Genomic DNA, 23483 nt, shown 5'->3' on the forward strand with positions numbered 1-23483 from the left:
GTCGAACCGAACGGAGCCTTTTTGTTACATCATATATGTAAGCTAAACAGATAATTATGAATTACTTCTAGTGAGATTTCAAGCATCTCAGAAAGGTTATCAAAGTCAAAATCAGCAGACTCAATTTGTACAATTGCTCAGTTTTGTCGTACTTTGCTCAATGTCGTCATGAAACAAATCGAACAGATTGCTCAATTCGATAGGAGAAAAATTATTGTCAATGTTAGAGTGACAAAGAATATCTGGACCCTTCAGCTTTCTTCTATTTTAGAAAATATAACCGCACAGTTTGAACAATATGGTTATCCGGCGAAACTGATTAGGCTGATACATGCAATGCATGACGCCTAAAATCAGATAGTTTGGGACACCGGATGGAAGATAGGTAGCAAGCAGGCGCCGGTTAGTTGTAGTTGCTGCTCTATGGTATAGATTAATGGTATTAATTAAGGTAAGGTAATTGTAATATTGTGTATAAAGGAACTGTTCAGCATTTGATCTTATAGCTCCCATGTCCATCCCACCGAAAACAAAGCAATGAAAAGGAGCTTGATTTGGTATTTGTTGTTCTTTGGGGTTCCCTTATATCCAACAAAATCAAGTATTCGGATTGCAGACAAAGTGTCAACCTCGTTTGTGACCTTAGATGGATTGAAGCAGGGTGATGCAAATTTATTGTCCAACATTGAACTGGAGGAAGATAAAAACCACAGTTTTGTGACTGAATTACACAGATGATTGTGATCGCGAACATCCTGATAACGAGTGCACAGTGAAGTCAGATGGTGGAACTTCTGGTAGTGTGATAAAAAAACAAAAGCTTTGAGACATAGAATATTTATTTATTCCGATGATTTATTTATTTATTTAATAGTTGATGCCACAGATAAATGCGCCACAGCGCATTTTGTTTTTTCTCTGAAACAATTTTTGAATAAGTTATGCATATCTAAAGGACCTTACTGCTATGTAGTAGGACAATTCCGTTGCTCTACAAGCTTGTTGTAGTTTTATCAAATATCCACAATGGCATCCATCTATCAGTTTCAACTGTTTCACACTTCCTTTGGATGAAGTTGGACTTGTATTTTAGTTGCTATCACTTATTACTTAAAGCTAGATCTAATATGTTATTTTTTCAAAAAGTATACAAGATTTTTACAATAAGAAAAAATGTACAAGAGATAAATCTGGTAGTAAATGGAAGGGTGGATTTGTACATTTTTGTACACGGAAACTCGATCAAGTGAATGCAATATTTAGTGCAAAAGGCCGTATCGTCAGTTCGTGGATTCATATTCAATGAAAACAAAAATGAAAATGAAAATGAACCTGGACGTCTTCAATATTATGAACAATCTATATGAATGAGTCAGAGGATTAGGCCATCAAGTTGGTAAATCACTTCTAATTATTTGCAAACTATGAAAATATGTGTTATTACTTTTGTAGAGGGGACATTCCTCGACCGGGCGGAATCTTTGTTGTACTTAACTGTTTAAAATAAAAGAGTGCTTCAAAATATCTAGTCTTCGTAAAGTTTGATCTTTTGTGCAAACCATGTGAAAGCTAGAACTAATGCAATTTTCAGAACGTAGTTGATTGTTAAATGTTTCATTTAGTTAGTTATTACCTTTTGTCAGCAGTGTTGTTTGTTGCTAAACTGCAATTGTTTTGTCCATTAGTATGTAGTAGAGATACTTTTCTCACACCCGAGAAAAGGTCCTATCAGAGTGTGCGTGCAGTTCGTGAGACTTGAAATTAAAGTGTGCTTAAAACATAAAAATTTCATCAGTCAAGTAGAAGCATTGATCCCAATTTATGAAAGCATAAATCAAAATAAATTTAAATAACTGGAACTGGTGAAATTATAAGCATGTTTCTTGACTTTATTGTAAGTTGTGTCAAACCATATTATGCGTTTTAAATGGTGTATCAAATACTTCGTCATTGAAGCCGGAACTTAATGACTGAAAGAAAATTCTACAGCAAAAAAGGATTCACCACCCATTATCCAACGCTATGTTGCTTCAGAATATACTTCAGAAATAAAGAGTGAACGACAATGGCAATGATGAATTTACGCAAATTACGCAGACTTTTCAAATTTTTGTTGTTCTGACTTCTTTGATAAAAAAAAATCAATGAAGTATCCAATCAATTCATAGTTCCTTTGTGTCATAAGTTATTGTATAGCCGTTGTTAATACACTGTTATCCAGTTCTTACGCAAATTGAGCAGGGACAAAAATGGTCGATTAAGATTATGTCCCCTCAAACAATTACTTGGAACATAATATTATTTCCCTCTACTGACAAGTGCGGCATGTCCTAGTCTAATAAATTCTCACAACTAATTGACGACGCCTAGAAATAAACTGCTTCGGTGAAGCGCTTAAAAATGCAACGAGTTTTAATATTTTTTGTCTTGATTAGAAACATTAAAATTTATTCTAACGCGCCAACCTGTGCGCGCCTTATATTCCTACATAAACGTTGAAGTTGAAAACATCTACCCTTCTTAACTTGGACACTATCGTTTAACAAGGAAACATGGGAATACTACATTTTTGTTAGTTTCGGGTTTTTCGATTTCTTCTATTGAGTTGGCCTACTAAACAGTACTATCCTAACTGCGCTAACCTATTAGTTTAGTTTGCTAAATATGATCACAATATCTCGTTCACTTTGAAACACACTTCACGAACGTACTCACAATGGAAAACTAAATCTCACTATCTAATGCTCAAAACGTAAACAAAATGAAAACCTTCGACAGGGACTCTCACTTAATTCGGCTCCATGCACCGCCATCCTACCGTCATGCCGTCGAATCTATGAAATCAGGCTGATTGAGCTGCAGCCCTACTACCGCCACCGAACCGTTGCTATTACCATTGGTTTGATTCGCGTTCAAATCCATACCGGCGCTCCCAGAGCCATTGGTCGCGGTGGCGGAACCGATGTTTCCGTTCTGGTGGAGATGATGATGATGAAGCGGCGAGGCCATCAGTTGTGCCGGCAACGACACCAGCGATATCGCCTGGAAGTTAGTTTCCTCCAGATCCCGTTGCAGCTGCATCAGGGCGGGCGATTGCTCCACCACCGACTGTACGCTGTGGAGCGTCTGTGGATAAAAGTGTTGCGGTAGGGTAGATTTTTTTTGGGTTTGTTTGCTGTGAATTCTAATTCCAATAATTTTATAAAACATTTTACTCATGCAACATGCAAGGAATAGTAGTGGTTGGATACTATTTTATTGGATACCATTCTGGGTGCGACATTACACGATATGCTACATATTTTGCTTTCAGTTGCATGTCGGAGTTGAACACAGTTCCGCTTTGGAAGACTTATAAATTGAAAGGTTAAGGGAGTTTAGGAAAAATGATTGTACAAAACATAAGAAGACAATTAAATAATAAATGGAAGAAATCAATTGAAAATAAAAAAAATAGTCCGGTAAAATTAAGAAATTATACAGTAAGTAACAAATATCTCAAGGGCAAAATAAAAGATGTTAAGATCACAAAAAGGGATTTTCATTGCTGAAACTCAGCAAACAATTTTGCAGAGCCACAGATAAAATAGTTTTTACGCTTTCCCTGGTTAAATTTGAAAGCATCACGTAGTCCGTAGTCCCATTTTATTTTTACATAGCTGTCAGATTTTTTTGTGTTGAAAATCTGGTGTCAATTATAGCAAAAATATCAATCATACTCCGGTGCTGTATGAAAGACAAAATGTAATAAGAAGAAATTAAAAGCTGTAATGTTAAAAAAAAGAGGAAATCTGAAGGACATTAATTAAATAAAAAATAAATTATTAGGTATAAATAGAGTACAGAGAGCAGATAATGAAGAAAAGATTTATTGCCAGTGGATGAAATTAGGAAATTTCTAGTATGAAATCTATATATATAAAAACCAATCTATGTATGTATGTTCGCTAACTACTTCTGAACCACTTGGCCGATTTCAACCAAATTTGGTACAGACATTCTCTATCCTCAGAGGAAGTTAACAAAGGGGTGGGATGGTCATGTAGAAAAGGGGAGGGTGGTGGGAGGGTTTTGTTCAGAAAACGAACAATTCTGTGTAACTTTCAACTCCCAGGACCGATTTCAACCAAATTTTGTACACATATTCACTACGAGGAGGTAATCATATGGGAGGGATTTGGGAAAGGGGAGGGGTCTGGAGGAGGGTTTTGTTTAGAAAACGGGCAATTCAAAGTAAATCATGAACCCCTGTACCGATTTCAACCAAATTTGGTACACACATTCTTTATCCTAAGGAAAAAGATAACAAGGGGATGGGATGGTCATTGGAAAAAAAGGGGAGGGTATAGGGGGAGGTGTTGTCTTTGGAAAACGAGCAACTCAGTGTAACTCCCAACCCCCAGGACCGATTTCAATCAAATTTTGTACACATATTCACTATGAGGAGCCGATCGTACGGGAGGAAATTTGGATAAGGGGGTAGGGGTCTGAAGGAGGGGTATTGTTCAGAAAACGGGCAATTTAGTGTAACTTCTGAACCCTGTACCGATTTCAACCAAATTTGGTACACACATTTTCTATCCCTAGGAGAAGATAACAAAGGGGTGAAATGGCCTTTGAGAGAAGAGGGAGGGTAAAGGGCAAGCGGTTGTCTTTAGAAAACGGGCAATTCAGTGTAACTCCTGACCCCCAGGACCAATTCTAAGCAGATTAAATGATTAAATCATTCAACTCTATGATTAAAGATTATGATTAATGAATTATAATTTTTGAAAATGATGACTGATAATGATTAATGATTAAATTCATTTTGACAATAATTAACGATTATGAATAATGAAAAAAACCGTTGGATTATGATTAACGATTACCGATCGTGATTAAATGTTGACACACTATGTGTATGGTTAATGATTAACGATCGATATGATTAATGATTGATGATTATGAATGATCAAATTGCATAGTGATCCATAATCGAGTAACCTTTATTCCAAATTTTAAAAGGTATGATAATTATATGATAATGATTCAAGATTAATAAATAAAAGCAAGGTATGCAATGATCCAATGTTCCAGCATAACTTCTGTACCCTTGCCCGATTTCAACCAAATTTGGAACAAACATTCTTTTTCTTAAGAAGGCGAAGATGACAGGGATCGATCAACTCAACACTTCATCGAAATCATGGTTTGCCCAGAGAAAAGCAATGATTAAAGTGTTTCCTTCTGGACGGTAAATGTGATCATTTCTTTAAAATAGACGTTTTTCCGGAATAAGGCATCGGTGTATGTTTTTCCTTCTTTAGAAATAGACGTTTGCCCGGAATAAAGCGATTTTGGGTTTGATCCCATTTTCAAAATCAGTCAATGTTTTCAAATGTAATCTACCTTCTTTTTAATCAAATGATGAAATATCAATAAGAAAACACAATTATCCTTTTGACCTATTCCAATTCCGATGGTGAAAAAACTGCGAATTAAACTGGCAACTCCGAGCAAGGCCGGGTACATACAGCTAGTAATTAATAAAAAAGAAATTTTAATTGAAGTATGGCGCAAAACTAAATAAGAAAAAACTAGAATGTCACAAAACGGTTGATCACAAAGTGGTACATTAAACAATGCCTCGCCAAACGAGGTGATAAATTAGATTCAAGTAGTTCCCTGTACCCGAGACCCCTTCTCAAGAAGTCGCTTTCTTAGTTTTGTGCTTTTTCCTTCAAGGTAGCGCGTGCAGTCATGCAGGAAAGAATACTTTGGGGTATTAGAATATATTAATATCTGTTTATTTTTCATCTTTATAACCAACAAAATAAATAATCTCTCAACAAAACAAAAACAATTCATATAAAATTAGGATCTTTGCATTATACAAATAAGCACCCACAGCCAATCAACAATGTCAGTTACAATAAATATCAGTGTAGGTAATAAAATAAGTTGCCAAATTACAGTACGTCTTCTCTGAGTATGTTCCACTTTAAATCCCTAAACGTACACAATGTTATATTAAATATCTGAATAATAAACAAGTTACCCTTTGGGGAAAAATTTCGAACAAATACTGTACGGGAAAACATTAGGAAAGTAATAGGCAAAGCACCTAATTGTAGGAACGCATTGTAACATCTTGTGCACTAGCAACTTCTCTACAGCTTTATAAAATATCGGACTTACTTCTAACGCTCGATCGATCGCATCGTACTGACGTTTGGCCTCCGTTAGCGCCTGGTGCCAGCTGGTCGTCATCATCAAATTGGCACCACCACCGTTCATCAGCGAGGTAACCTGCTGTTCCTTTTCTCGTAGGTGAGCTTTCAGCTTAGGAATCTGTTTCAAGGAGACATCCATTTTGTTTAAATTAAAACTATATCAACTAACAACAAGGTAAGTAGCACAAACCTCGTTGCACGCCTGTACAACGTGCTGTATTAGGTCCGATTCTGGAATCGTTTCAGCGTTGTTCCACAGCTTGAGAGCGCTGATGATGTCCTCGCGGTTGATCAACAAACCGCCAGATGAGATCGTATTGCTATTCTGGCTGTTACTGCACAAGGTGCTCAGCTGACAGATATCCTCGTTGAGTTTCTGGAACACGAAATATAATTGTACAAGTAGGTAACCCGGGTAGAGGTGAATAACAAACAAATAACATAATAATAACAAATTTTGCTGTGATATCAGATTTTGTTATTCCTATGTTATTCATGAATAACATAAAATAGCATCCTAACAGTAAATTTTGTTATAATAGTAAAATTTGTTATTATTATGTTATTGTATGGAAGAACAGAACAACAAATGAAGAACACATTTTGCAATCATAACAAAGTTTGTTATTCATTTATCATTTGCATTTTCAACATATCAATAATATCTGTTTTTGAGATTTTCCTTTCTATGAATATTTTGCTATTGGTTTGCTCTTATAATAGCAAAATGAGTTATTTTTTAGCTATTCGCTCGAACAATTTTTGCTATTATTTTAGTTATTTTAGCAACTATATCAAACAAACTAACATCAGATTTTGCTATTCTGTTATTCATATATTAATGGTAAAACTTGTTATTCTTTTGCTATTTTTTTCTACCCGGGAAGTGTTGATAAAATCAGTTTAGTTTGGTATTAAAAAAAACTTATTTATACAGGAAAAAAAGCAGATATCTATTTGGTCCCGCGAACCTTATAAGACAAGATTATGATAGCAGCCAGGTGAAAGAAGGATTTGTTGAACGACGTAAACGAGGGTGTTCAGTAGCACAACATCCACCCATTAAGCAAGCCACCGCAAGGCAACATTCGCCTCAACAACGGTTTCATCTAGGTACAGCATGCCGTGGAACTCCCTCTTTTCCAGCACGACCATCAGGATGAGCCTACGCACCTTCCCATCCAACAATGTGTTACGATACTAGTGACCAGCCGAATACGGACCGCCGGAGTAGCATAAACCACACTTCTAAACTCGGCGTACAAAATCCTGTTGCATTTTCTGTTTAACCGACTTAGACCGCTAGAGGAGTCCTTCTTCGGCGAATTCTTCTTCTTCCCACTGGGACATTGCCGGACAGCTATTCATTAAGCACGTCCACATTTATGAACTGCGAGGTTTCTAAGCAATGTTACCATTTTTGCATTCGTATATCATGAGGGTAACACGATGATACTTTTATGTTCCAACCCGAAAATTTCCTAGACAGGACCGGGAATCGAACCCAGACACCTTCAGCATGGTCTTGCTTTGTAGCCGCGCATCTTACCGGCCGGCTAAGGAAGCCCCCCCACGGCGAATACCCAGCAGGTTTTCATGATGGCCGATCAACGACCGATCAATATTGATCTATAAACATATGTTTAGCCTGCGGATGATCTTTGACAAATTCTGGGAGTACAACTTGTAAACTAAATTTTATTAATTTCAAAACAACGCAAGATTCACTGAAAATAAATGAGCAGTTGCAGATAATCTCCAAACATGGATTTCAGCGAAACTGATACGTGCAACGTAGCCCTCGCAAGTATAAACCGTTTGTGACGTTAGATAGTTTTGTCCACTGAAGAAGGAGACGGCAAGGATACACTCATCCATTAACTCTACCAAGACATAGTACATGGCTACGTGTAAAGACAAAGGCAGACCCGGAGAAAAACTAGAAAATAGCTTTTTTTTTATGCGCAGATGCATAAATCATGAATTCATGAGCTGTAAGTATACAAAGAAGAAAATATGAAACGTGAAACGTATTCAATACATACTTCAGTAGGCTGGTCACTTAGTGCCAATGTCGAAGAAAAGAATAGTAAAAAATAATAATAATAATAATATTCAACAAAGAAACTGGTATATTCGTGAAAGCCAACAGCCATTGCAGCATCCTGTGGAATCAGACCTGGGAACCCTAAACCGACAATTATGAAGCTTCTTATTATAGTTTCCTCAAATTACCCACTCAACAAGTTATGGACCTAGAATTAAGACCGCCCGAGCAGCACACATGTAACACACAGATCACAGTTATTTATATAAGATCAGATTCAGTCACAATTAAGTTGCTTCAACCAGATTCGCTCGACTGTTGCATCGATAAGCTCGATAAGACTGCTCGCTGTTGCATCGATAAGCAAGAAAGTTTTCAACTGCGCGGCGCAATTCGTTTTTTTTTGTTTTTGAGAGCGGCGAAGTATGTTTTCTGGAAGCCATTGCGCGGAGGCGAAAACCAAACGGACTTCTCGAAGGTTAGCGTCGTCCGATTGAAGAATCGGAACTATCAATCGTGGGTGTTTAAATTTCAAATGCTGATAATGCAAGAGGGCACGTGGAAGTAATTGTCCCCTGGTACATCTCCTGATCCAGTCACTACCGATTGGACCGAAGGTATCTTTCACACGGTCAACACAGTCTCATCATGGCAACGACGACAGCAAAAACCACAAGGAATGCGATGAAGACGCATCATCACAAGGCGACTCTTACAGGAAAAAGTCTCGTTGCTGAAAGAGATTTGCAAAACGGGAAAACCAGAATATGGAGAAATTTATTTACGGTATGGAGGAATTGTATTTCCGTTTGTAAAATTCAGGAGAAAGGTTGTTTGAATATATGCAGGTGTCAATGATTCTGCGGAACTTTCCGAAAGTTATCGACGCGCTGACCACCGCATTAGAGAGCCGATCATATGCGGACGAACTGCATTCGTTCGAAAATTTCGTTCGTCCGATCATGACTTTAAATCATCGGGAAAAGCTATTACTTTTATTTTAATTCAATGGATTTCAAACAATATAGCCGTTTCAAAATTTATCATTGCTGTGGAAAGTGAATATTTTAAGCGACTTAATAATTGTGTGGCATCGAAAACGATTTAAAAGTTTAAATTAAAGCCAAAATCTGCCATTTTCACTTGCCCTTGTGTTTTAACATACATGGGGTAAGTGGGACAAATCTGAACAACATTTTTGATAGAGCCATTTTAACTGTTTTTAGATTGTTGTCAAGCGATAAATAACTACCTTACTGAAAAGTGAGAAATGATTAGTGAGCGGTGATAAACAGAAGTGAGAAGTGGGTAGTAAGATTTTAGAAATGGAATGTTCGAAGTAAGTAGCACATAATGTGTGAAGTGGGAAGTAAAGGAAAAAATGAGTAAGGAGAAATAAGTAGTGTGAAGTGATTGGTGAGAAGTGAGATGTGATAGGTGAGAACTGATAAGTGAGAAGCGAGTATGAAGAAAAAAGGAGAAAGGATGAAGAGAAAGGAATAAGAAGGAAGATGTAAAAATGAAGAAAGGAGAAGAAGGAAGCAAGAAGACAGAAGTTGAAAGAAGCCAGAAGAAAGGAGAAAAGGGGAAGGAGGAAGAAAGAAGAAAAAATAAGGAAAAAGGTATAAAGAAGGAAAAATAAAGAAAAGAAGAGGAAAAAAGGAGGAAGAAGGAGAAAGAAGGAGAAAGAGATAAAAAAGGAGGAAGAAGAAAAAAGCATGAAGAAGGATGAAGGAATAAGGAAGAATGCAGACATAAGAATGGAGAAGGAAGAAAGAAGAAAGTATGAAGAAAGAAAAAGAAAGTAGGGCGCGAAAGAAGGAAAAAGGAAGGAGGAAAAAAGAAAAAGAAAGATGGAAGAAAGAAGAAGGAAAAAGGAAGAACGAAGTAGGAAGAAGAAATATGGAAGAAGGAAGAACGGAACAAAAGGAGAAAGAATGAAAAAATAAATAGGAAGGAAGAAGGATCAAGGAACAAGAAACAAGAAGAAGGGAGAAGAAAGCACTAAGAAACAGGAAACAGGAGGAAAAAAGAAGGGGAAGAGAAAAGAAAGAATAATAAAAACCCTGATTAATCCACCTAGCAGTGTTGGTGCCTTTCTCGTGCAAAAAAAAAACTAAAAAATATAAGTGAGGGTTTTTAGCGTGTTTTGCGCATAGAAAAGAGTATTTTTTCCATAACTTCTGATCTCATAGTCCAATCTGGCCGAATTTCAATAGCAAACAACACTGGCGGAGCCAACTATTGTTTTTTGGTGGGGCACCACTAAGCGTAAGAACAATAGCCTTCGAGAACAATGGTGTGATTGCATCGCGTGGTGCCCCACCTCTGTCTCCGCCAGTGGCAAACAATGGGACAGGATTCTCAGTCGAATGGAACTCGTTGCGAGTGATTCGGCCAATGCTAAGTTCCAAAAAGTGTGTCTACAAAATTTTATACACATACACACATACACACACACATACATTCATACAGACAAACAGACATCACCTCAATTCGTTGAGCTGAGTCGATTGGTACATAACACTATGGGTCTCAAAGGCACAAAGGCTCATCAAAAGTTTGGTTTTGGAATGATCATATAGCCTTTACACATACTTAGTATACGAGAAAGGCAAAAAGGAAGAAGGAAAAATTACAAAAGGAAAGAAAGAAAAAGGAAGACGAAAAAAGAAAGAAGGAAGACGAAAAAAGAAGAAAGAAGACAAAAGCAAGAAGAAGGAAGAATTAAAAGGAACGAAGGAATAAAGAGGGGTCCAGTAGCCTTGCGAGAAAAGGCGTAGGATTGCCAATCCGGAGATGATGAATTTGATCCTCGGTTCGGTCTAGGATGGAATAAAGAAGAAGGAACATGAAGAAGAAGAAATGGATAAAAGGAACGAAGGAATAAAGAACGTAAAGATAGAAGGAATAAGGATTAATTTTTCTTTTCCCAATACTCATTTATCGCTTATTTCGGGTGTCCTACGAAAGGCGGAAAGCACATAAGGCGGAATGCGAAAGGCAGAATGAACGAAAGGCGGAACGATACAAAAGGCAGAAAGACGAAAGGCGGAATCACAAAAGGCATAATCATGAAAGGCAGAATTGCATTAGATTAGGCTGTTTAAACTTATGCGGACATTTTGAACCAATAGATCAAATGGTGTGATTCTCCTTTCGCTATAAAAAAAATATACTTTGGTCGTTGATCGGTTGATGCATGTTTTCTTGCTGTTTAGTATGGAGACCTTCCGTAGCTCAGCGATAAGGCATATGGCTTTGTACGAAGCATACCATGCGAATCTCTATACGGTCTGTTTTTAGGTTGCAAATTTTCTCACCTTTCCGAAATATGGAAATCGTACACTTAACTCTGGATGTGCTTAATAGATACTAAGCTAAGAGACTGTTATTGTTTTAGTTGTGATATGAGATTTCAATAGATAGGGGCTACTCCGTTTGGCATAAAGTCATTAGATATTAAGCCGTAATGTTCGTTTGGCATAACGCAATGAAAATGATCTTGTTTCAATAATCGTATTCTTTACGCAACTTAAAACTGGACTTCAAGTGAATTACGCTATGACTGACCTCCTGTTAGAGCCAGATCAGCAATAAAGGACAGCAGTCATCATTTCTGCATATCGGACGATCGACCCATCAGCCAATCATCGACGAGGTGCATCAATGTGCCGCATCAGCATATCAATATAATAAATACTGCCATCAACCCCGGCATGCTCGTTCAGTTTTCTTTATCGACGACCGTGATTACTTCTGTTCGCGTTTTAATTAGTGAATAAACGTAGTTTCTGTTAAACTTAGTGTTAGTGCTTTTTAAAACACCGAACTGTCGTCCCCGGTCAAGATTGGCGCAGCCGTGCGGTTTTAGTGCGTTTAGTAAGGACTAAGTGTGAATAACAGTGCAAAGGTTAGGATTGATAAATCCAACCAGAGTGAGGCCGCGATTCACCGACAAGTGTAAGCATCTGACGTAACCTGAGAGGATACCCAGAGTTGAGCCTCCGCCGTACACTTTATACGACGACTAAAAGAATAAGCACCCAAGAACCCCGCACACGATTGCAAGGTAAGTGTCTTTTTTCTCCTCTATTCTTAAATCGAAATACGAGTTAAAGCATTGCCGCTCGGTGGGCAAGTTTACTTTTACGATACGTATTGTGCCCGTTCTAAGAGAAGGCGCATACAAACTGCAAAGTATAAATTGCTAACCATTCGGAGTAGGAATCGTTCCAAGAGAAATTCCACTTCAACTGGAAAGTACAGTTCTAAGAGAAGCACATTCCAGAAGCATCACGAGTTCTAAGAGAACGTGTCTGCTTACCTAACCAAATTCTAAATTAGTTGCTCTTCCCAACGGAAACGCATGTAATGCCAAAAGGGCAAAAAGTGAAAAATAGTCTGAAAAGAGCTCGTTATCTTTTGACAAAGTCAAACGAGTGTATTTCTTCTGACTCAGAAGAAAGTCTAGACTCCATAGAATCAGGAGATCTAGCACACATTCCCGTAGAAAACCCGCCTTTACTGGAAGACCTCTCTTTGGGAGAAAGTACGAATATGGAGGAATTTAGTTGTAAATTAGAATCACTCATGAAAATGATGGAAAGTCTAGCCACTAAACAAAACGAACACGATACATTCTTCACTCAGATGCAAACTCAGCTAAATTCTCAAACTGCTAGTAATTCAGGTAGCCAACGATTCAACAGCAACAGCACTTTAACGTTGATCACATTTTAAAAATCCCGGATCCGATCAAAATGATCCCAACGTTCAATGGAAATAGAAAACAATTAAGTTCTTGGTTATCTAGCACTGAGGAAATCTTAAGCGCCCTTCAGCCACATGTTTTTACCATTCAATTCAAGATAATTCTTTCCAGCGGTGTCAAACAAAATTATCGGAAAGGCTAAGGATATCCTCTGCTTGGCAGGAAACCCTGACAGTTTTGAGGATATCAAGGAAATCCTCACCAACGCCCTTGGCGACCGCCAAGAACTGTCTACTTATAAAAGCCAATTATGGCACTGTAAGATGACAGAAGGTATGACAATTTTTCGATATTACCAAAATCGAAAGAAATTGTTCAAAACATTAAAACTTTGGCAAAACAAAAATATAGGGAACATTGGGATACCATAAATGACTTTATAGAAGAAGATGGATTAGCAGCGTTCATTTCAGGACTATCAGAACCGTACTTTGGTTACGCACAAGCGGCGAGACCAAAAGACATGGAGGACGCATATGCGTTTCTCTGTAAATTCAGATCTAAGGAAATATCAGCAGAAAACCTAAATAAGGACAGAAATGAAAAGAAAATTAGAAACAGAAATTTTGAACAAAAATTTTCAACTCACGGAAACACAAACCAAAATCAGAACAACAAAAATAAGGAAACATCATACACCTTCCAAAAACCAAACCAACAGGATGAACCAATGGAAACAAATTCGGTTAAGTCAAAATTAACATTAAATAGGCGTGTGATTAACAATCATGAAACAGAACCAATTGAAGAAGAGTCGGCTGACGAACAAGAACAAGAAGAATCATCTGAAGAACTCGATCTAAATTTTCAAATAATTGCAAGACACAACATAACAACCTGAATTTCCTACCATACTTGAAATTATGGCACCCGAAAACGAAACAACGAATCAAAATGTTGATCGATTGTGCAAACCTCTTACATTTTACGTGCTCAACATTCATTCTTATTTGATTGACTATTAGGGTCGGAGTCTTTAGGAAAACTAAGAACACAAATAGATCACGCTTGACAACAAACAGTTTTCATTTTCAAAATTCTACCCATTGAACGTCTACCAGGGTCATATTGTTACAATCAAAGTATTAAATAATGGTGAATGACTTGCTCCCTCTCTCTAAAAATAAGGAAAACACACCTATATTCAACCTGGATTGTACAACGCCACAAAAAAAAATCCAATATCAATATTTTTACCAACTTAAAAGAGTTCTCAAAATTTGCCAACAATCTCCCTAACGATGAACAACTTTAAAACAATTTCTACATGCCCTATGAAAAATCCACAGAAAACACCCGAGTACGACTTAGAGTCTCTAATCATAACGAAGCAATTATCAAAATTGTAAAAATCTGAATTGATCCGTCTGCTTTGTAAAAATCAAGAAGTAATTCAGAAAACGGGGAAAAATTAACCTGTACTTCAGCAACAAAGCATAAAATTTTAACAACGAACGACTCGCCCATTTATACTAAAAATTATCGTTACCCCCACCACTTCAAAAAGACATAGAGGAACAAATCCAAGAGATGCTTGGCAATGGTATCATTAGACCATCGAAAAGCCCATATTCCTCACCGATATGGGTAGTTCCAAAAAAATTAGACGCATCAGGCAAAAGGAAGGTCCGAGTAGTAATCGATTATAGGAAGCTTAACGAACAAACTGTGGACGACCGGTATCCTATGCCCCAAATCGAGGAAATCCTTGACTCCCTAGGAAAATCAGTCTATTTTACGACCATAGATCTGAAATCTGGATTTCACCAGATAGCTATGGACCCGAAGCATGTTGAAAAAACCGCCTTTTCAACAGACAAAGGACATTTTGAATTCACCAGAATGCCCTTCGGTTTAAAAAATGCCCCTGCGACATTTCAAAGAACAATGAACGATATTCTGGGAGACTATGTGGGGAGAAAATGTTACGTGTATTTAGATGATATAATCATTGTCGGATACAATTTGGAAAATCACTTAGAAAACCTCAATCTAGTTTTGAAACGCTTATCCGAATTTAATTTGAAAATACAACTCGACAAGTGCGAGTTCTTAAAAAGAGAAACTGAATTTTTGGGTCACATTGTCACTAGCGAAGGGGTAAAACCTAACCCCGATAAGATTGAAAAGATTATCCAATGGCCGATGCCGAAAAATCAAAAAGAAATAAAACAATTTCTAGGGTTGGTTGGATATTACAGACGCTTCATCCAAGATTTTTCTAAAATTACTCGACCAATATCTAAGTATCTAAAAAAAGATTCAACAGTAGATGTCAAAGATATTACATACATAAATGCATTCAACACTCTTAAGAAGATCATTTCTACAGACCAAATACTAGCATACCCACAATTTGAGTTACCTTTTATTTTAACAACGGATGCATCTGGCTATGCCTTAGGGGCCGTTTTGTCACAAATGCAAGAAGGTATCGAAAGGCCAATTGCATTTGCTTCTCGTACTTTGTCTGAAACGGAATCTCGATATGCAACTAACGAAAAAGAAGCTTTAGCAATAGTGTGGGCACTCAATAAATTCAAACCATACCTGCATGGGCAAAAATTTACACTCATTACAGATCATGAACCGTTAACATTTATTAAAACTTCCGATAAGAATAACAAGATTTTTCGCTGGCATCTAGACTTAGAAAACTGCGATTATGACGTCAAATACAGAGAAGGAAAATCAAATGTGGCGGACGCACTAAGCAGGATGCCGATTGAAACAAACACAAATGAAGCGGATAATAATATGAATCCCTATTTTTCAGGTTCCGAAGATGAGGAAGATGAAGCAGAATCCACTGCTAGCAATCCACCCCAATCATTTGACTCCCAAACAATTCACTCCGCTGAAGACTCGGCTGATTATTTCATCCACTTTTCCGATAGACCCTTGAACTATTACCGAAATCAACTAATATTCAAAACCTCTCGTCTCGACACTATTATTCAAGAATCTCTCTTCCAACATTTCCACATAACCATAATTTCCCAAAAGCAGAAGTTACACACTTCCTGAAAACTTTCCATAACGGTAAACAGACAGCCCTTATGGCGCCGGAAAACCTTATACAAATAATTCAAGAATCATTCAAAGAAAATTTCAGTCAAAATGGTCACTTTGTGTTTACAACAGTTATGGTTGAGGACGTTCAAAATGAGAATAGACAGAATCAGATTATAATAAACGAACACAATAGAGCGCACCGCGGCATCGCAGAAACGGAAGCAAAAATCAGAAGAGCATACTTTTTCCCAAATATTTACGCGAAAATCAGAAAATATGTAAATTCTTGCGAAATTTGTAACACCCATAAATATGAAAGAAAACCGTTTAATATTAAAATATCGCCTAGGCCAATTACTGACAAACCGAAGGAAAGAGTTCATATGGATATATTCATAATTGACAAATGCAGTTTTCTATCACTTATCGACTCATTTTCCAAACACCTTCAAATGATTTTTCTGAAATCTAAAAATTTAGTACACGTGCAAAAAGCGCTAGCAAAATACTTCACTACTCAAGGAATCCCTAAAGGAAATTGTTACTGATCATGAAACCACATTCCAGTCAATCCAATTAAGAGACTTTCTCGCTCAATTAGGAACACAAATCCGATATGCCGCTTCCTCTGAATCTAATGGTCAAATTGAACGCACACATTCTACAATTATAGAAATCTTTAATACAAATAAACACAAATTTAGAACAATGGGCACAAAATCAATCATTCAATTATCAGTTGCATTATACAACGACTCTGTACACTCTTCCACACAGTATACACCGAATGAAATTATATTCAACCAAAATAATATTGTAGATCCGGAAGTAATAGTTCGAGATGCTCAAGAACTTTTTCTCAAAGCTAGGCTTAATATGGAAAAAGCGCAAAAACAAACTCTTACACAAAATTCAAAGAAAGAAGATCCCCCCGTTATAGAAGAAGGGAAAGAAGTTTTTGTCATCCCTAATATACGCACAAAAACACAAGCCAGGGCAACTAAAACGAACGCGAATGAAGTAAGAGAGAAGACATTCAAGAACAATCGAAACATTAAGCGTCACAAAAACAAAATCAAAAGATTGAAAAAATTGTAATGAACTATACCTTTTTAAATTCTGATTACAGATGCTTTTCCGTTATTTTGGAACCATCTTTCTACTTTTGGAAATCTCATGCCATGAACTAACCATTAGGAACCTTCATAAAGATCTACTACTGATGCAGAAAAGGACCCCTTGTCGTATTCAAACTGGAAATATTCGCATACTACATCCGATTAATCTAACAGAGATAGAGTTCACTATTAACCAGCTTACTAATTTAGTATACCATAAACGAATGAATAACAATGCTCTTATCGAAATTAGCAAATACAAAATACGAGATTTATATTCCAACTTCTTACAAATTAAACCGTCATCGCAATAAACGAACTAAACGGTGGGACATCATAGGCACCACCTGGAAATGGATAGCGGGCAGTCCTGACGCCCAAGATCTTAGAATCATCGACAAAAAGTCTTCACCAACTAACCAACGAGAATAACCATCAAGTCAAAGTTAACCATCAAATCGGCAAAAGAATCTCAGAATTAACGACCACTATCAACCAAATTATTGAAAACAACAAATTAACAAAATAATCCTCGATGAGCTCGACATTGTCACCACCATCCTGAAAATAGACACACTCAACAAAATCCTGATAAGTATTCAAGAAGCTATACTTTTTCTAAGATGCACGTCGCAAATAGCAAGATGTTATCCAGCAAGGAAATTTTTCTTATCAAAAACATCTTAAGCAACCAAGGAGTCCAGTTAGACATACCAGAAGAAGCATTAAATTTTGTTACACCAAAATGGCGACTAGCGAAAACACCTTACTCTACATTCTACATGTTCCAGAGTTAGAGAAAGAGGAATCCACAATTATTCGAATCTACCCATTGAGCCAAAACAACACTGTTATCAAAACCTACCCTCAATTTTTAATCAAGCAATTGAAACAACTTTTTACAACATCTAAACCTGAAGACTACGTTCAGCTGCACAGCTACATCAAAGAGTTTGAAGATTCATGCATTTACCCATTGATTATGGGAACAGAATCACAATGCATCATGGAAATCAATGAAAAGAACACATTTAAGCTAATAAACCCCAACAAACTACTCATTACAAATGCGAAAAGTGATGAACTACAATCTGACTGTGGACCAATCAACAGACACCTAACAGGAAACTTTGTAATATCGTTTTCCAACTGCACTATTTCGTTCAAAGGTCACAACTTTACATCAAAGGAACAAATTAGCGAAAGCGAAACCATCCAAGGAGCGCTTCACAATATAAGGATTACCAGCGAAACATTTAAACAACATGACGTTGCAAAGATAGAAAAAGTTACACTTCTGAATAGAAACAAATTGGATCAAGTACTTCTTCAGCACCAAACCGACCACATCTGGAGATGGAGCCTACTAGGAGGAACCTCCATGACGTTTATCCTATTAACCTTCACGTTATACCTAATCTTCCTTCATTTAAGAACCATCCATAAAAGGACATCGAGGAAAATCAACCACAAGAAATCAACAAATTCTGAGGAAACCACGCAAAGCGCCGAGGACGCCACTTTTCACCCCCGGTGAATTACGCTATGACTGACCTCCTGTTAGAGCCAGATCAGCAATAAAGGACAGCAGTCATCATTTCTGCATATCGGACGATCGACCCATCAGCCAATCATCGACGAGGTGCATCAATGTGCCGCATCAGCATATCAATATAATAAATACTGCCATCAACCCCGGCATGCTCGTTCAGTTTTTCTTTATCGACGACCGTGATTACTTCTGTTCGCGTTTTAATTAGTGAATAAACGTAGTTTCTGTTAAACTTAGTGTTAGTGCTTTTTTAAAACACCGAACTGTCGTCCCCGGTCAAGATTATAGACTTCTTGATATTTACAATGAAGAAGGCAAGATGCATGCTTTCAAAGAAGGCATCATCAACTCTTTTCCATTATACAGAGCAATCGCGTATATTTAAAAGGGAATGAGCTTCTTCCTTTCTGCATTGCACCGAGCAAATGTGTGCGTTAAAAGAAGGCATAAACGTAGTATAAAATGAGGCATCATCAACTCTGTTGCATTATTTTGAGCAATCGCGTAATTTAAAAGAAGGAATGATCTCCCCTTTTGCATTGCTCCGTGCTTAAAAAGAAGGCATCATCAACACTATTACATTATTGCGAGCTATTGCGCAATTTGAAAGAAAGAATAGTCTCCCATCCCCTTTCGCATCGTACCGAGCAAACGCGTGCTTTAAAAGTAAGCCCACATCTGGGAAATGGGAAAGAACAACCTAAATCGTTGATACGAATATCAATTACTAAAGTGTAGCCATCTAAACTGAAAGAACAGCCTATGTGCAGATAAAGGAAAAAAACATAGGAAGCATTCATAAATTACGTAAGGGAAGATCCATTAATTACGTAACACAAAAATTTGGCATTTTCAACCCCCCTCCCCCTATGTCACACATTTTGTATCCATCTGAAAATTTTGTATGTGCCGTCACACTTCGCTCAACCCCCCTTCCCCCTCTAAGCGTTACGTAATTTGTGGACGCTCCCTAACGCTTAAAGGGAGAGGGGGTTGAGCGTAGTGTGACGATCCATACAAAATTTTCAGATGTTTCATTCAAAAAAGTGACAACGGGGAGAGGGGGGTTGAAAATAATCGTTTTAAGCGTAACGTAATTAATGGATCTTCCCATATTGTAATTATAATTTATATAAATGCCAATAATAACTATTCTGAAAGAATTGTAATTTTTCTGATTATATATTATTTATAATCAATTATGCCAAATTATTGTAAGCCAAACGGCGTACCCCGATAGAAAGTAGACAAATATATGGAGCGGCGTGCTTTTAAAGAAGGAATCATATCCTCCTTCAACTTAGACCGGCAAATGCGAGCCTTCAAAGAATAAAATATGTCCTCCTTTACCTCAAGCAGGCGCCTGTGTAAAACAAAGACATTACTGAATTCTGCCTTTTGAAATTCCGCCTTTTGTAATTACGCCTTATGATATATTGCGCCTTTTGTTACAAGTATAAGAACGTCTGCCTTTTGTGATTCCGCCTTCCGCGTTTCCGCCTTTTGTTAGAGTCCCCTTATTTCAGTTCTCAATTCTCAGTTCTCAGTTTTCAGTTTTAACCCTCTAACGCCCAAGACCGCTTTTTTATTTTCAATATATTCAGATATCGATAAATTTTTAATGTCGATCAATAATATAAGCTTCAATGGATGTTTAAATATGGTTTAAAGTTAATTTTCAAAATTCTACACTTTTTAAAGGATTATTTATATTTGAGTAATTTTCTGTTCCTCCGTGTATTCGCTCGTATAATAGCTTTGAAAAGTGAAATATTTGAATTTTTTTTGCCAAAACTAACCTTATTCAATAGAAGGCTATAGTGGTGAATGATACACTTTAAAATATTTATTCAACTTCTCACACGAACCATAAAAAATAGACTTTAAAATTAAAAATTGCAACAAGTCAGCATTGAATGAGAATTTAACAACTCTGGGGTTGTAGAGTATTAAGTTCTCAGTTCCTAGTTTTCAGATTTCAGTTCTAAGTTCTGAGCTCTGGGTGCTCAGTTCTTTGCTTTCAGTTCTAAAATTTTAGTTTTTTGTTCTTAGTTCTCACTTCTCACTCACATTTCGCATTTCTTACTTCTCAATTCTCGCCTCTCACTTTTCACTATTCTCTTTTAAATTTTCACAACCCACCTCTCATATATAGCTTTTTACTTCTCTTTCCTCAGTAATCACTACCGACTTTTCGCTTCTCATTTCTTATGTGAAGTCTTATTCCTAACTTCTCACTTTACACTTCGCAATTATCACTACTCACTTCTCATCCCTTCATTATTTGTTATCTAAGGTAATTTTTTTTAACTACTAGCGTAAATACCCAGCTTTGCCCGGGTGTTTATGTTGCAAATGTCACATACAGCACCGCACTCTAGATCAATTTCCGTGTGATTGTTTTGCTTTTCTCAACAGCTGACCCAAAATTGTATTCAGATGATTTTTACATTTCCCGTTAAATTCACCAACTTTTTGTATATACAAACCTTGCGAATCTCAGAACGAATCGATTAGGGTAAAAATCTTGCAAATCGGTCAACCTGTTCATGAGTTAAATCGTCAGGAAGGCAATCTCAACTCATTTTTATTATATAGATTTGTCTAACCGTTCGGCCAAACGACATTCGCCCAAATCGCCTGACACCAACCCAAATGGCCCCAACTCATTAAGACAAATGATATTATGCCAAACTGCCTTATGCAAAGTGGGCTTCCCCATACGTTATTATATACAATACCCATGTTCTGGGGCTATATATTTCATAAGAAAAAGTAAATGAAATGAATTTAATAGACTATTTTCTTAGGGGCTTATGTTCTGAGGAATAAGTTTCTGAGCCATTCTGGGGAATTGCATTCTGGGATATAATTTTATGGAAAATAGTATAGAACCCAAAACTAATGATAATTTACTACTTACATCAATCTCCATCCGATGGGATTGTAGTTCAGCTTTGCTCTTGACTAGCTCGTTTCCACGTGCCACTAACTGTTGCGAGGCATCTTTGAGATTGTCTTGCAGTTGCTCGTTAAGCTCTTCGTACTCTTTCACGCGATCCTGAATCTCTTCGTTAGTTAACGCCAGCTTGTTCCTGAAAGACACACCATTATATTCCTGTCATGGCCAAACAAAGCGACAACAAGTTCCACTTACTTGTGGCACACCAGCTCCTGAATGCAGTGATCGTTATCCATCTGCACGATTCGCAGCACCTTCAGCAGCTTGGTTATCAGATTGTCCACATCGATCACCTGGTCGACCAGCGATTGGGCGTTGCAGTACTCGCAGATCGATGGCATCTCGCCCATTGAGACCCCCTCCGCACAGCAGCTGTTCTCATCATCCTCCAGCGACGAGCTATGACTAGCTGTGGTGTGGTCGGCTCGCTGCTCCGATCCGCTGCACGAACGCCGGAACCGTGGCGACCGCCCACTGGCTATAATACTGGACTGCAGCTCGATTTGCTGCCGGTTGGCGATCGCCTGCGACAGATTGTCCAACGATTCGTCGTGGGAGATCATCATGTTGGCCCCGCTTTCCAGCGAAGATGGCATCTCGATCTGGGAAATACGCGTCGAAGACGACATCATGTTGTGCGAGTGGGAATCGGGCATCGTGACGTCCTCCAGTACATTGTCCATCATCAAACAGGGTTCGGTTTCAGAATCGAGCATCTCCGTCGAATCGGATTCTGGTGGTGCGGAAATACGAGTGAATAATGAAAGTCGATTCATTCATACATTACAGAACTTACCGTGACCGCAAATATCCCTTTTGTCGCGAGAAACAGTAACGGACGCATTTGATTTCAGCGTTGTCGACTTGCTAGTTGCATTCTTGATCGCACTGATCACAGCTGCTATGAACGATTGACCTCGCTGCGGAGACAACGGGGTAGTATTCTTACACGATTTCTGAGGCGAATCCTGATGTTGCTGCTGTTGAGAGCTTCCACCGGGTTGTTCGGTTTCGGGACTACCGTCGCCACTACTACTGTTGGTATACGCTTCGTTGTGATAGATTACGTCCTGCAAAGAAATTGTCAAATGAAAGGTTTTAGTTCATATTCGGGCCTTAGTGAAGAAATCACTCAGGATCATGCTCACTGCAAACGAAAATTTGTAGGATGAAAGTTCTAGAACTATATTTCTATAGTATTGAGTTGTCTATCCGTACTTTATCAGCTATCAACCAACATGCTCGCTAGTGACTAGAAATCGAGGACTACAGTTTGTTGCTACCACTCGGAAATAGGAAGTTGCGGGACAATCCGTCGCAAAGGAATACTTCAATTCGAAGTGATGCTGCTTGAGAGGTCTTCAGTATTATTTCTCATAGCTTTGTTTATTTGATTGAACAGAATAAACTATCTGTAAGGCTTTAAAATTGTTTTTGAATTCTTTATATATCCAGCTCCAGAGAATAGGAATTTTTCAGGTGTATACTAGGGCGAATGACGGCTTTGGCAGGTTTTGTTCTATTATTGTTTGGGTTTTTTTTATGACTGATTATGCACAGATTTGGCCTAAACAATCTTTGCATTTCAAAGAACATTGTGGCCAAATTTCATAAAATTTGGTCGACAAACCCCCCCTGACAATAATAGAACAAAACCTGCCAAAGCCGTCTTTTCCCCTAAATAATAAGAATTGCTTATACGTGTAGCTCGTGTTTAAAATTCGTATACCTTTGACGACCTCATATAGAACTGTAAATGTGCAGTAGATCATGTTTTATTCGTCCTTAATTCGAAGGCGG

General features: G+C 37.7%; 1 protein-coding gene across 3 annotated transcripts in view; it reads right to left on the bottom strand.

The window, feature by feature from the left end:
- Nucleotides 1–1249: 1249 nt before the first annotated feature.
- LOC134208680 (uncharacterized) overlaps nt 1250–23483 on the bottom strand; it is a 257868-nt gene continuing 235634 nt past the window's right edge. For all 3 annotated transcript variants that reach the window (XM_062684472.1, XM_062684473.1, XM_062684474.1), the window contains 6 exons: nt 22480–22753; nt 21879–22416; nt 21645–21816; nt 6406–6591; nt 6181–6333; nt 1250–3126 (listed from right to left, as the gene is read on the bottom strand). In XM_062684472.1, coding sequence (XP_062540456.1) covers nt 2821–3126; nt 6181–6333; nt 6406–6591; nt 21645–21816; nt 21879–22416; nt 22480–22753 — 1629 coding nt within the window. In that variant the 3' untranslated portion in view covers nt 1250–2820. The remainder of the gene's footprint in view (nt 3127–6180; nt 6334–6405; nt 6592–21644; nt 21817–21878; nt 22417–22479; nt 22754–23483) is intronic.

The sequence above is a fragment of the Armigeres subalbatus genome, chromosome 2 (assembly GCF_024139115.2).
Source record: "Armigeres subalbatus isolate Guangzhou_Male chromosome 2, GZ_Asu_2, whole genome shotgun sequence".
Taxonomy (NCBI): domain Eukaryota; kingdom Metazoa; phylum Arthropoda; class Insecta; order Diptera; family Culicidae; genus Armigeres; species Armigeres subalbatus.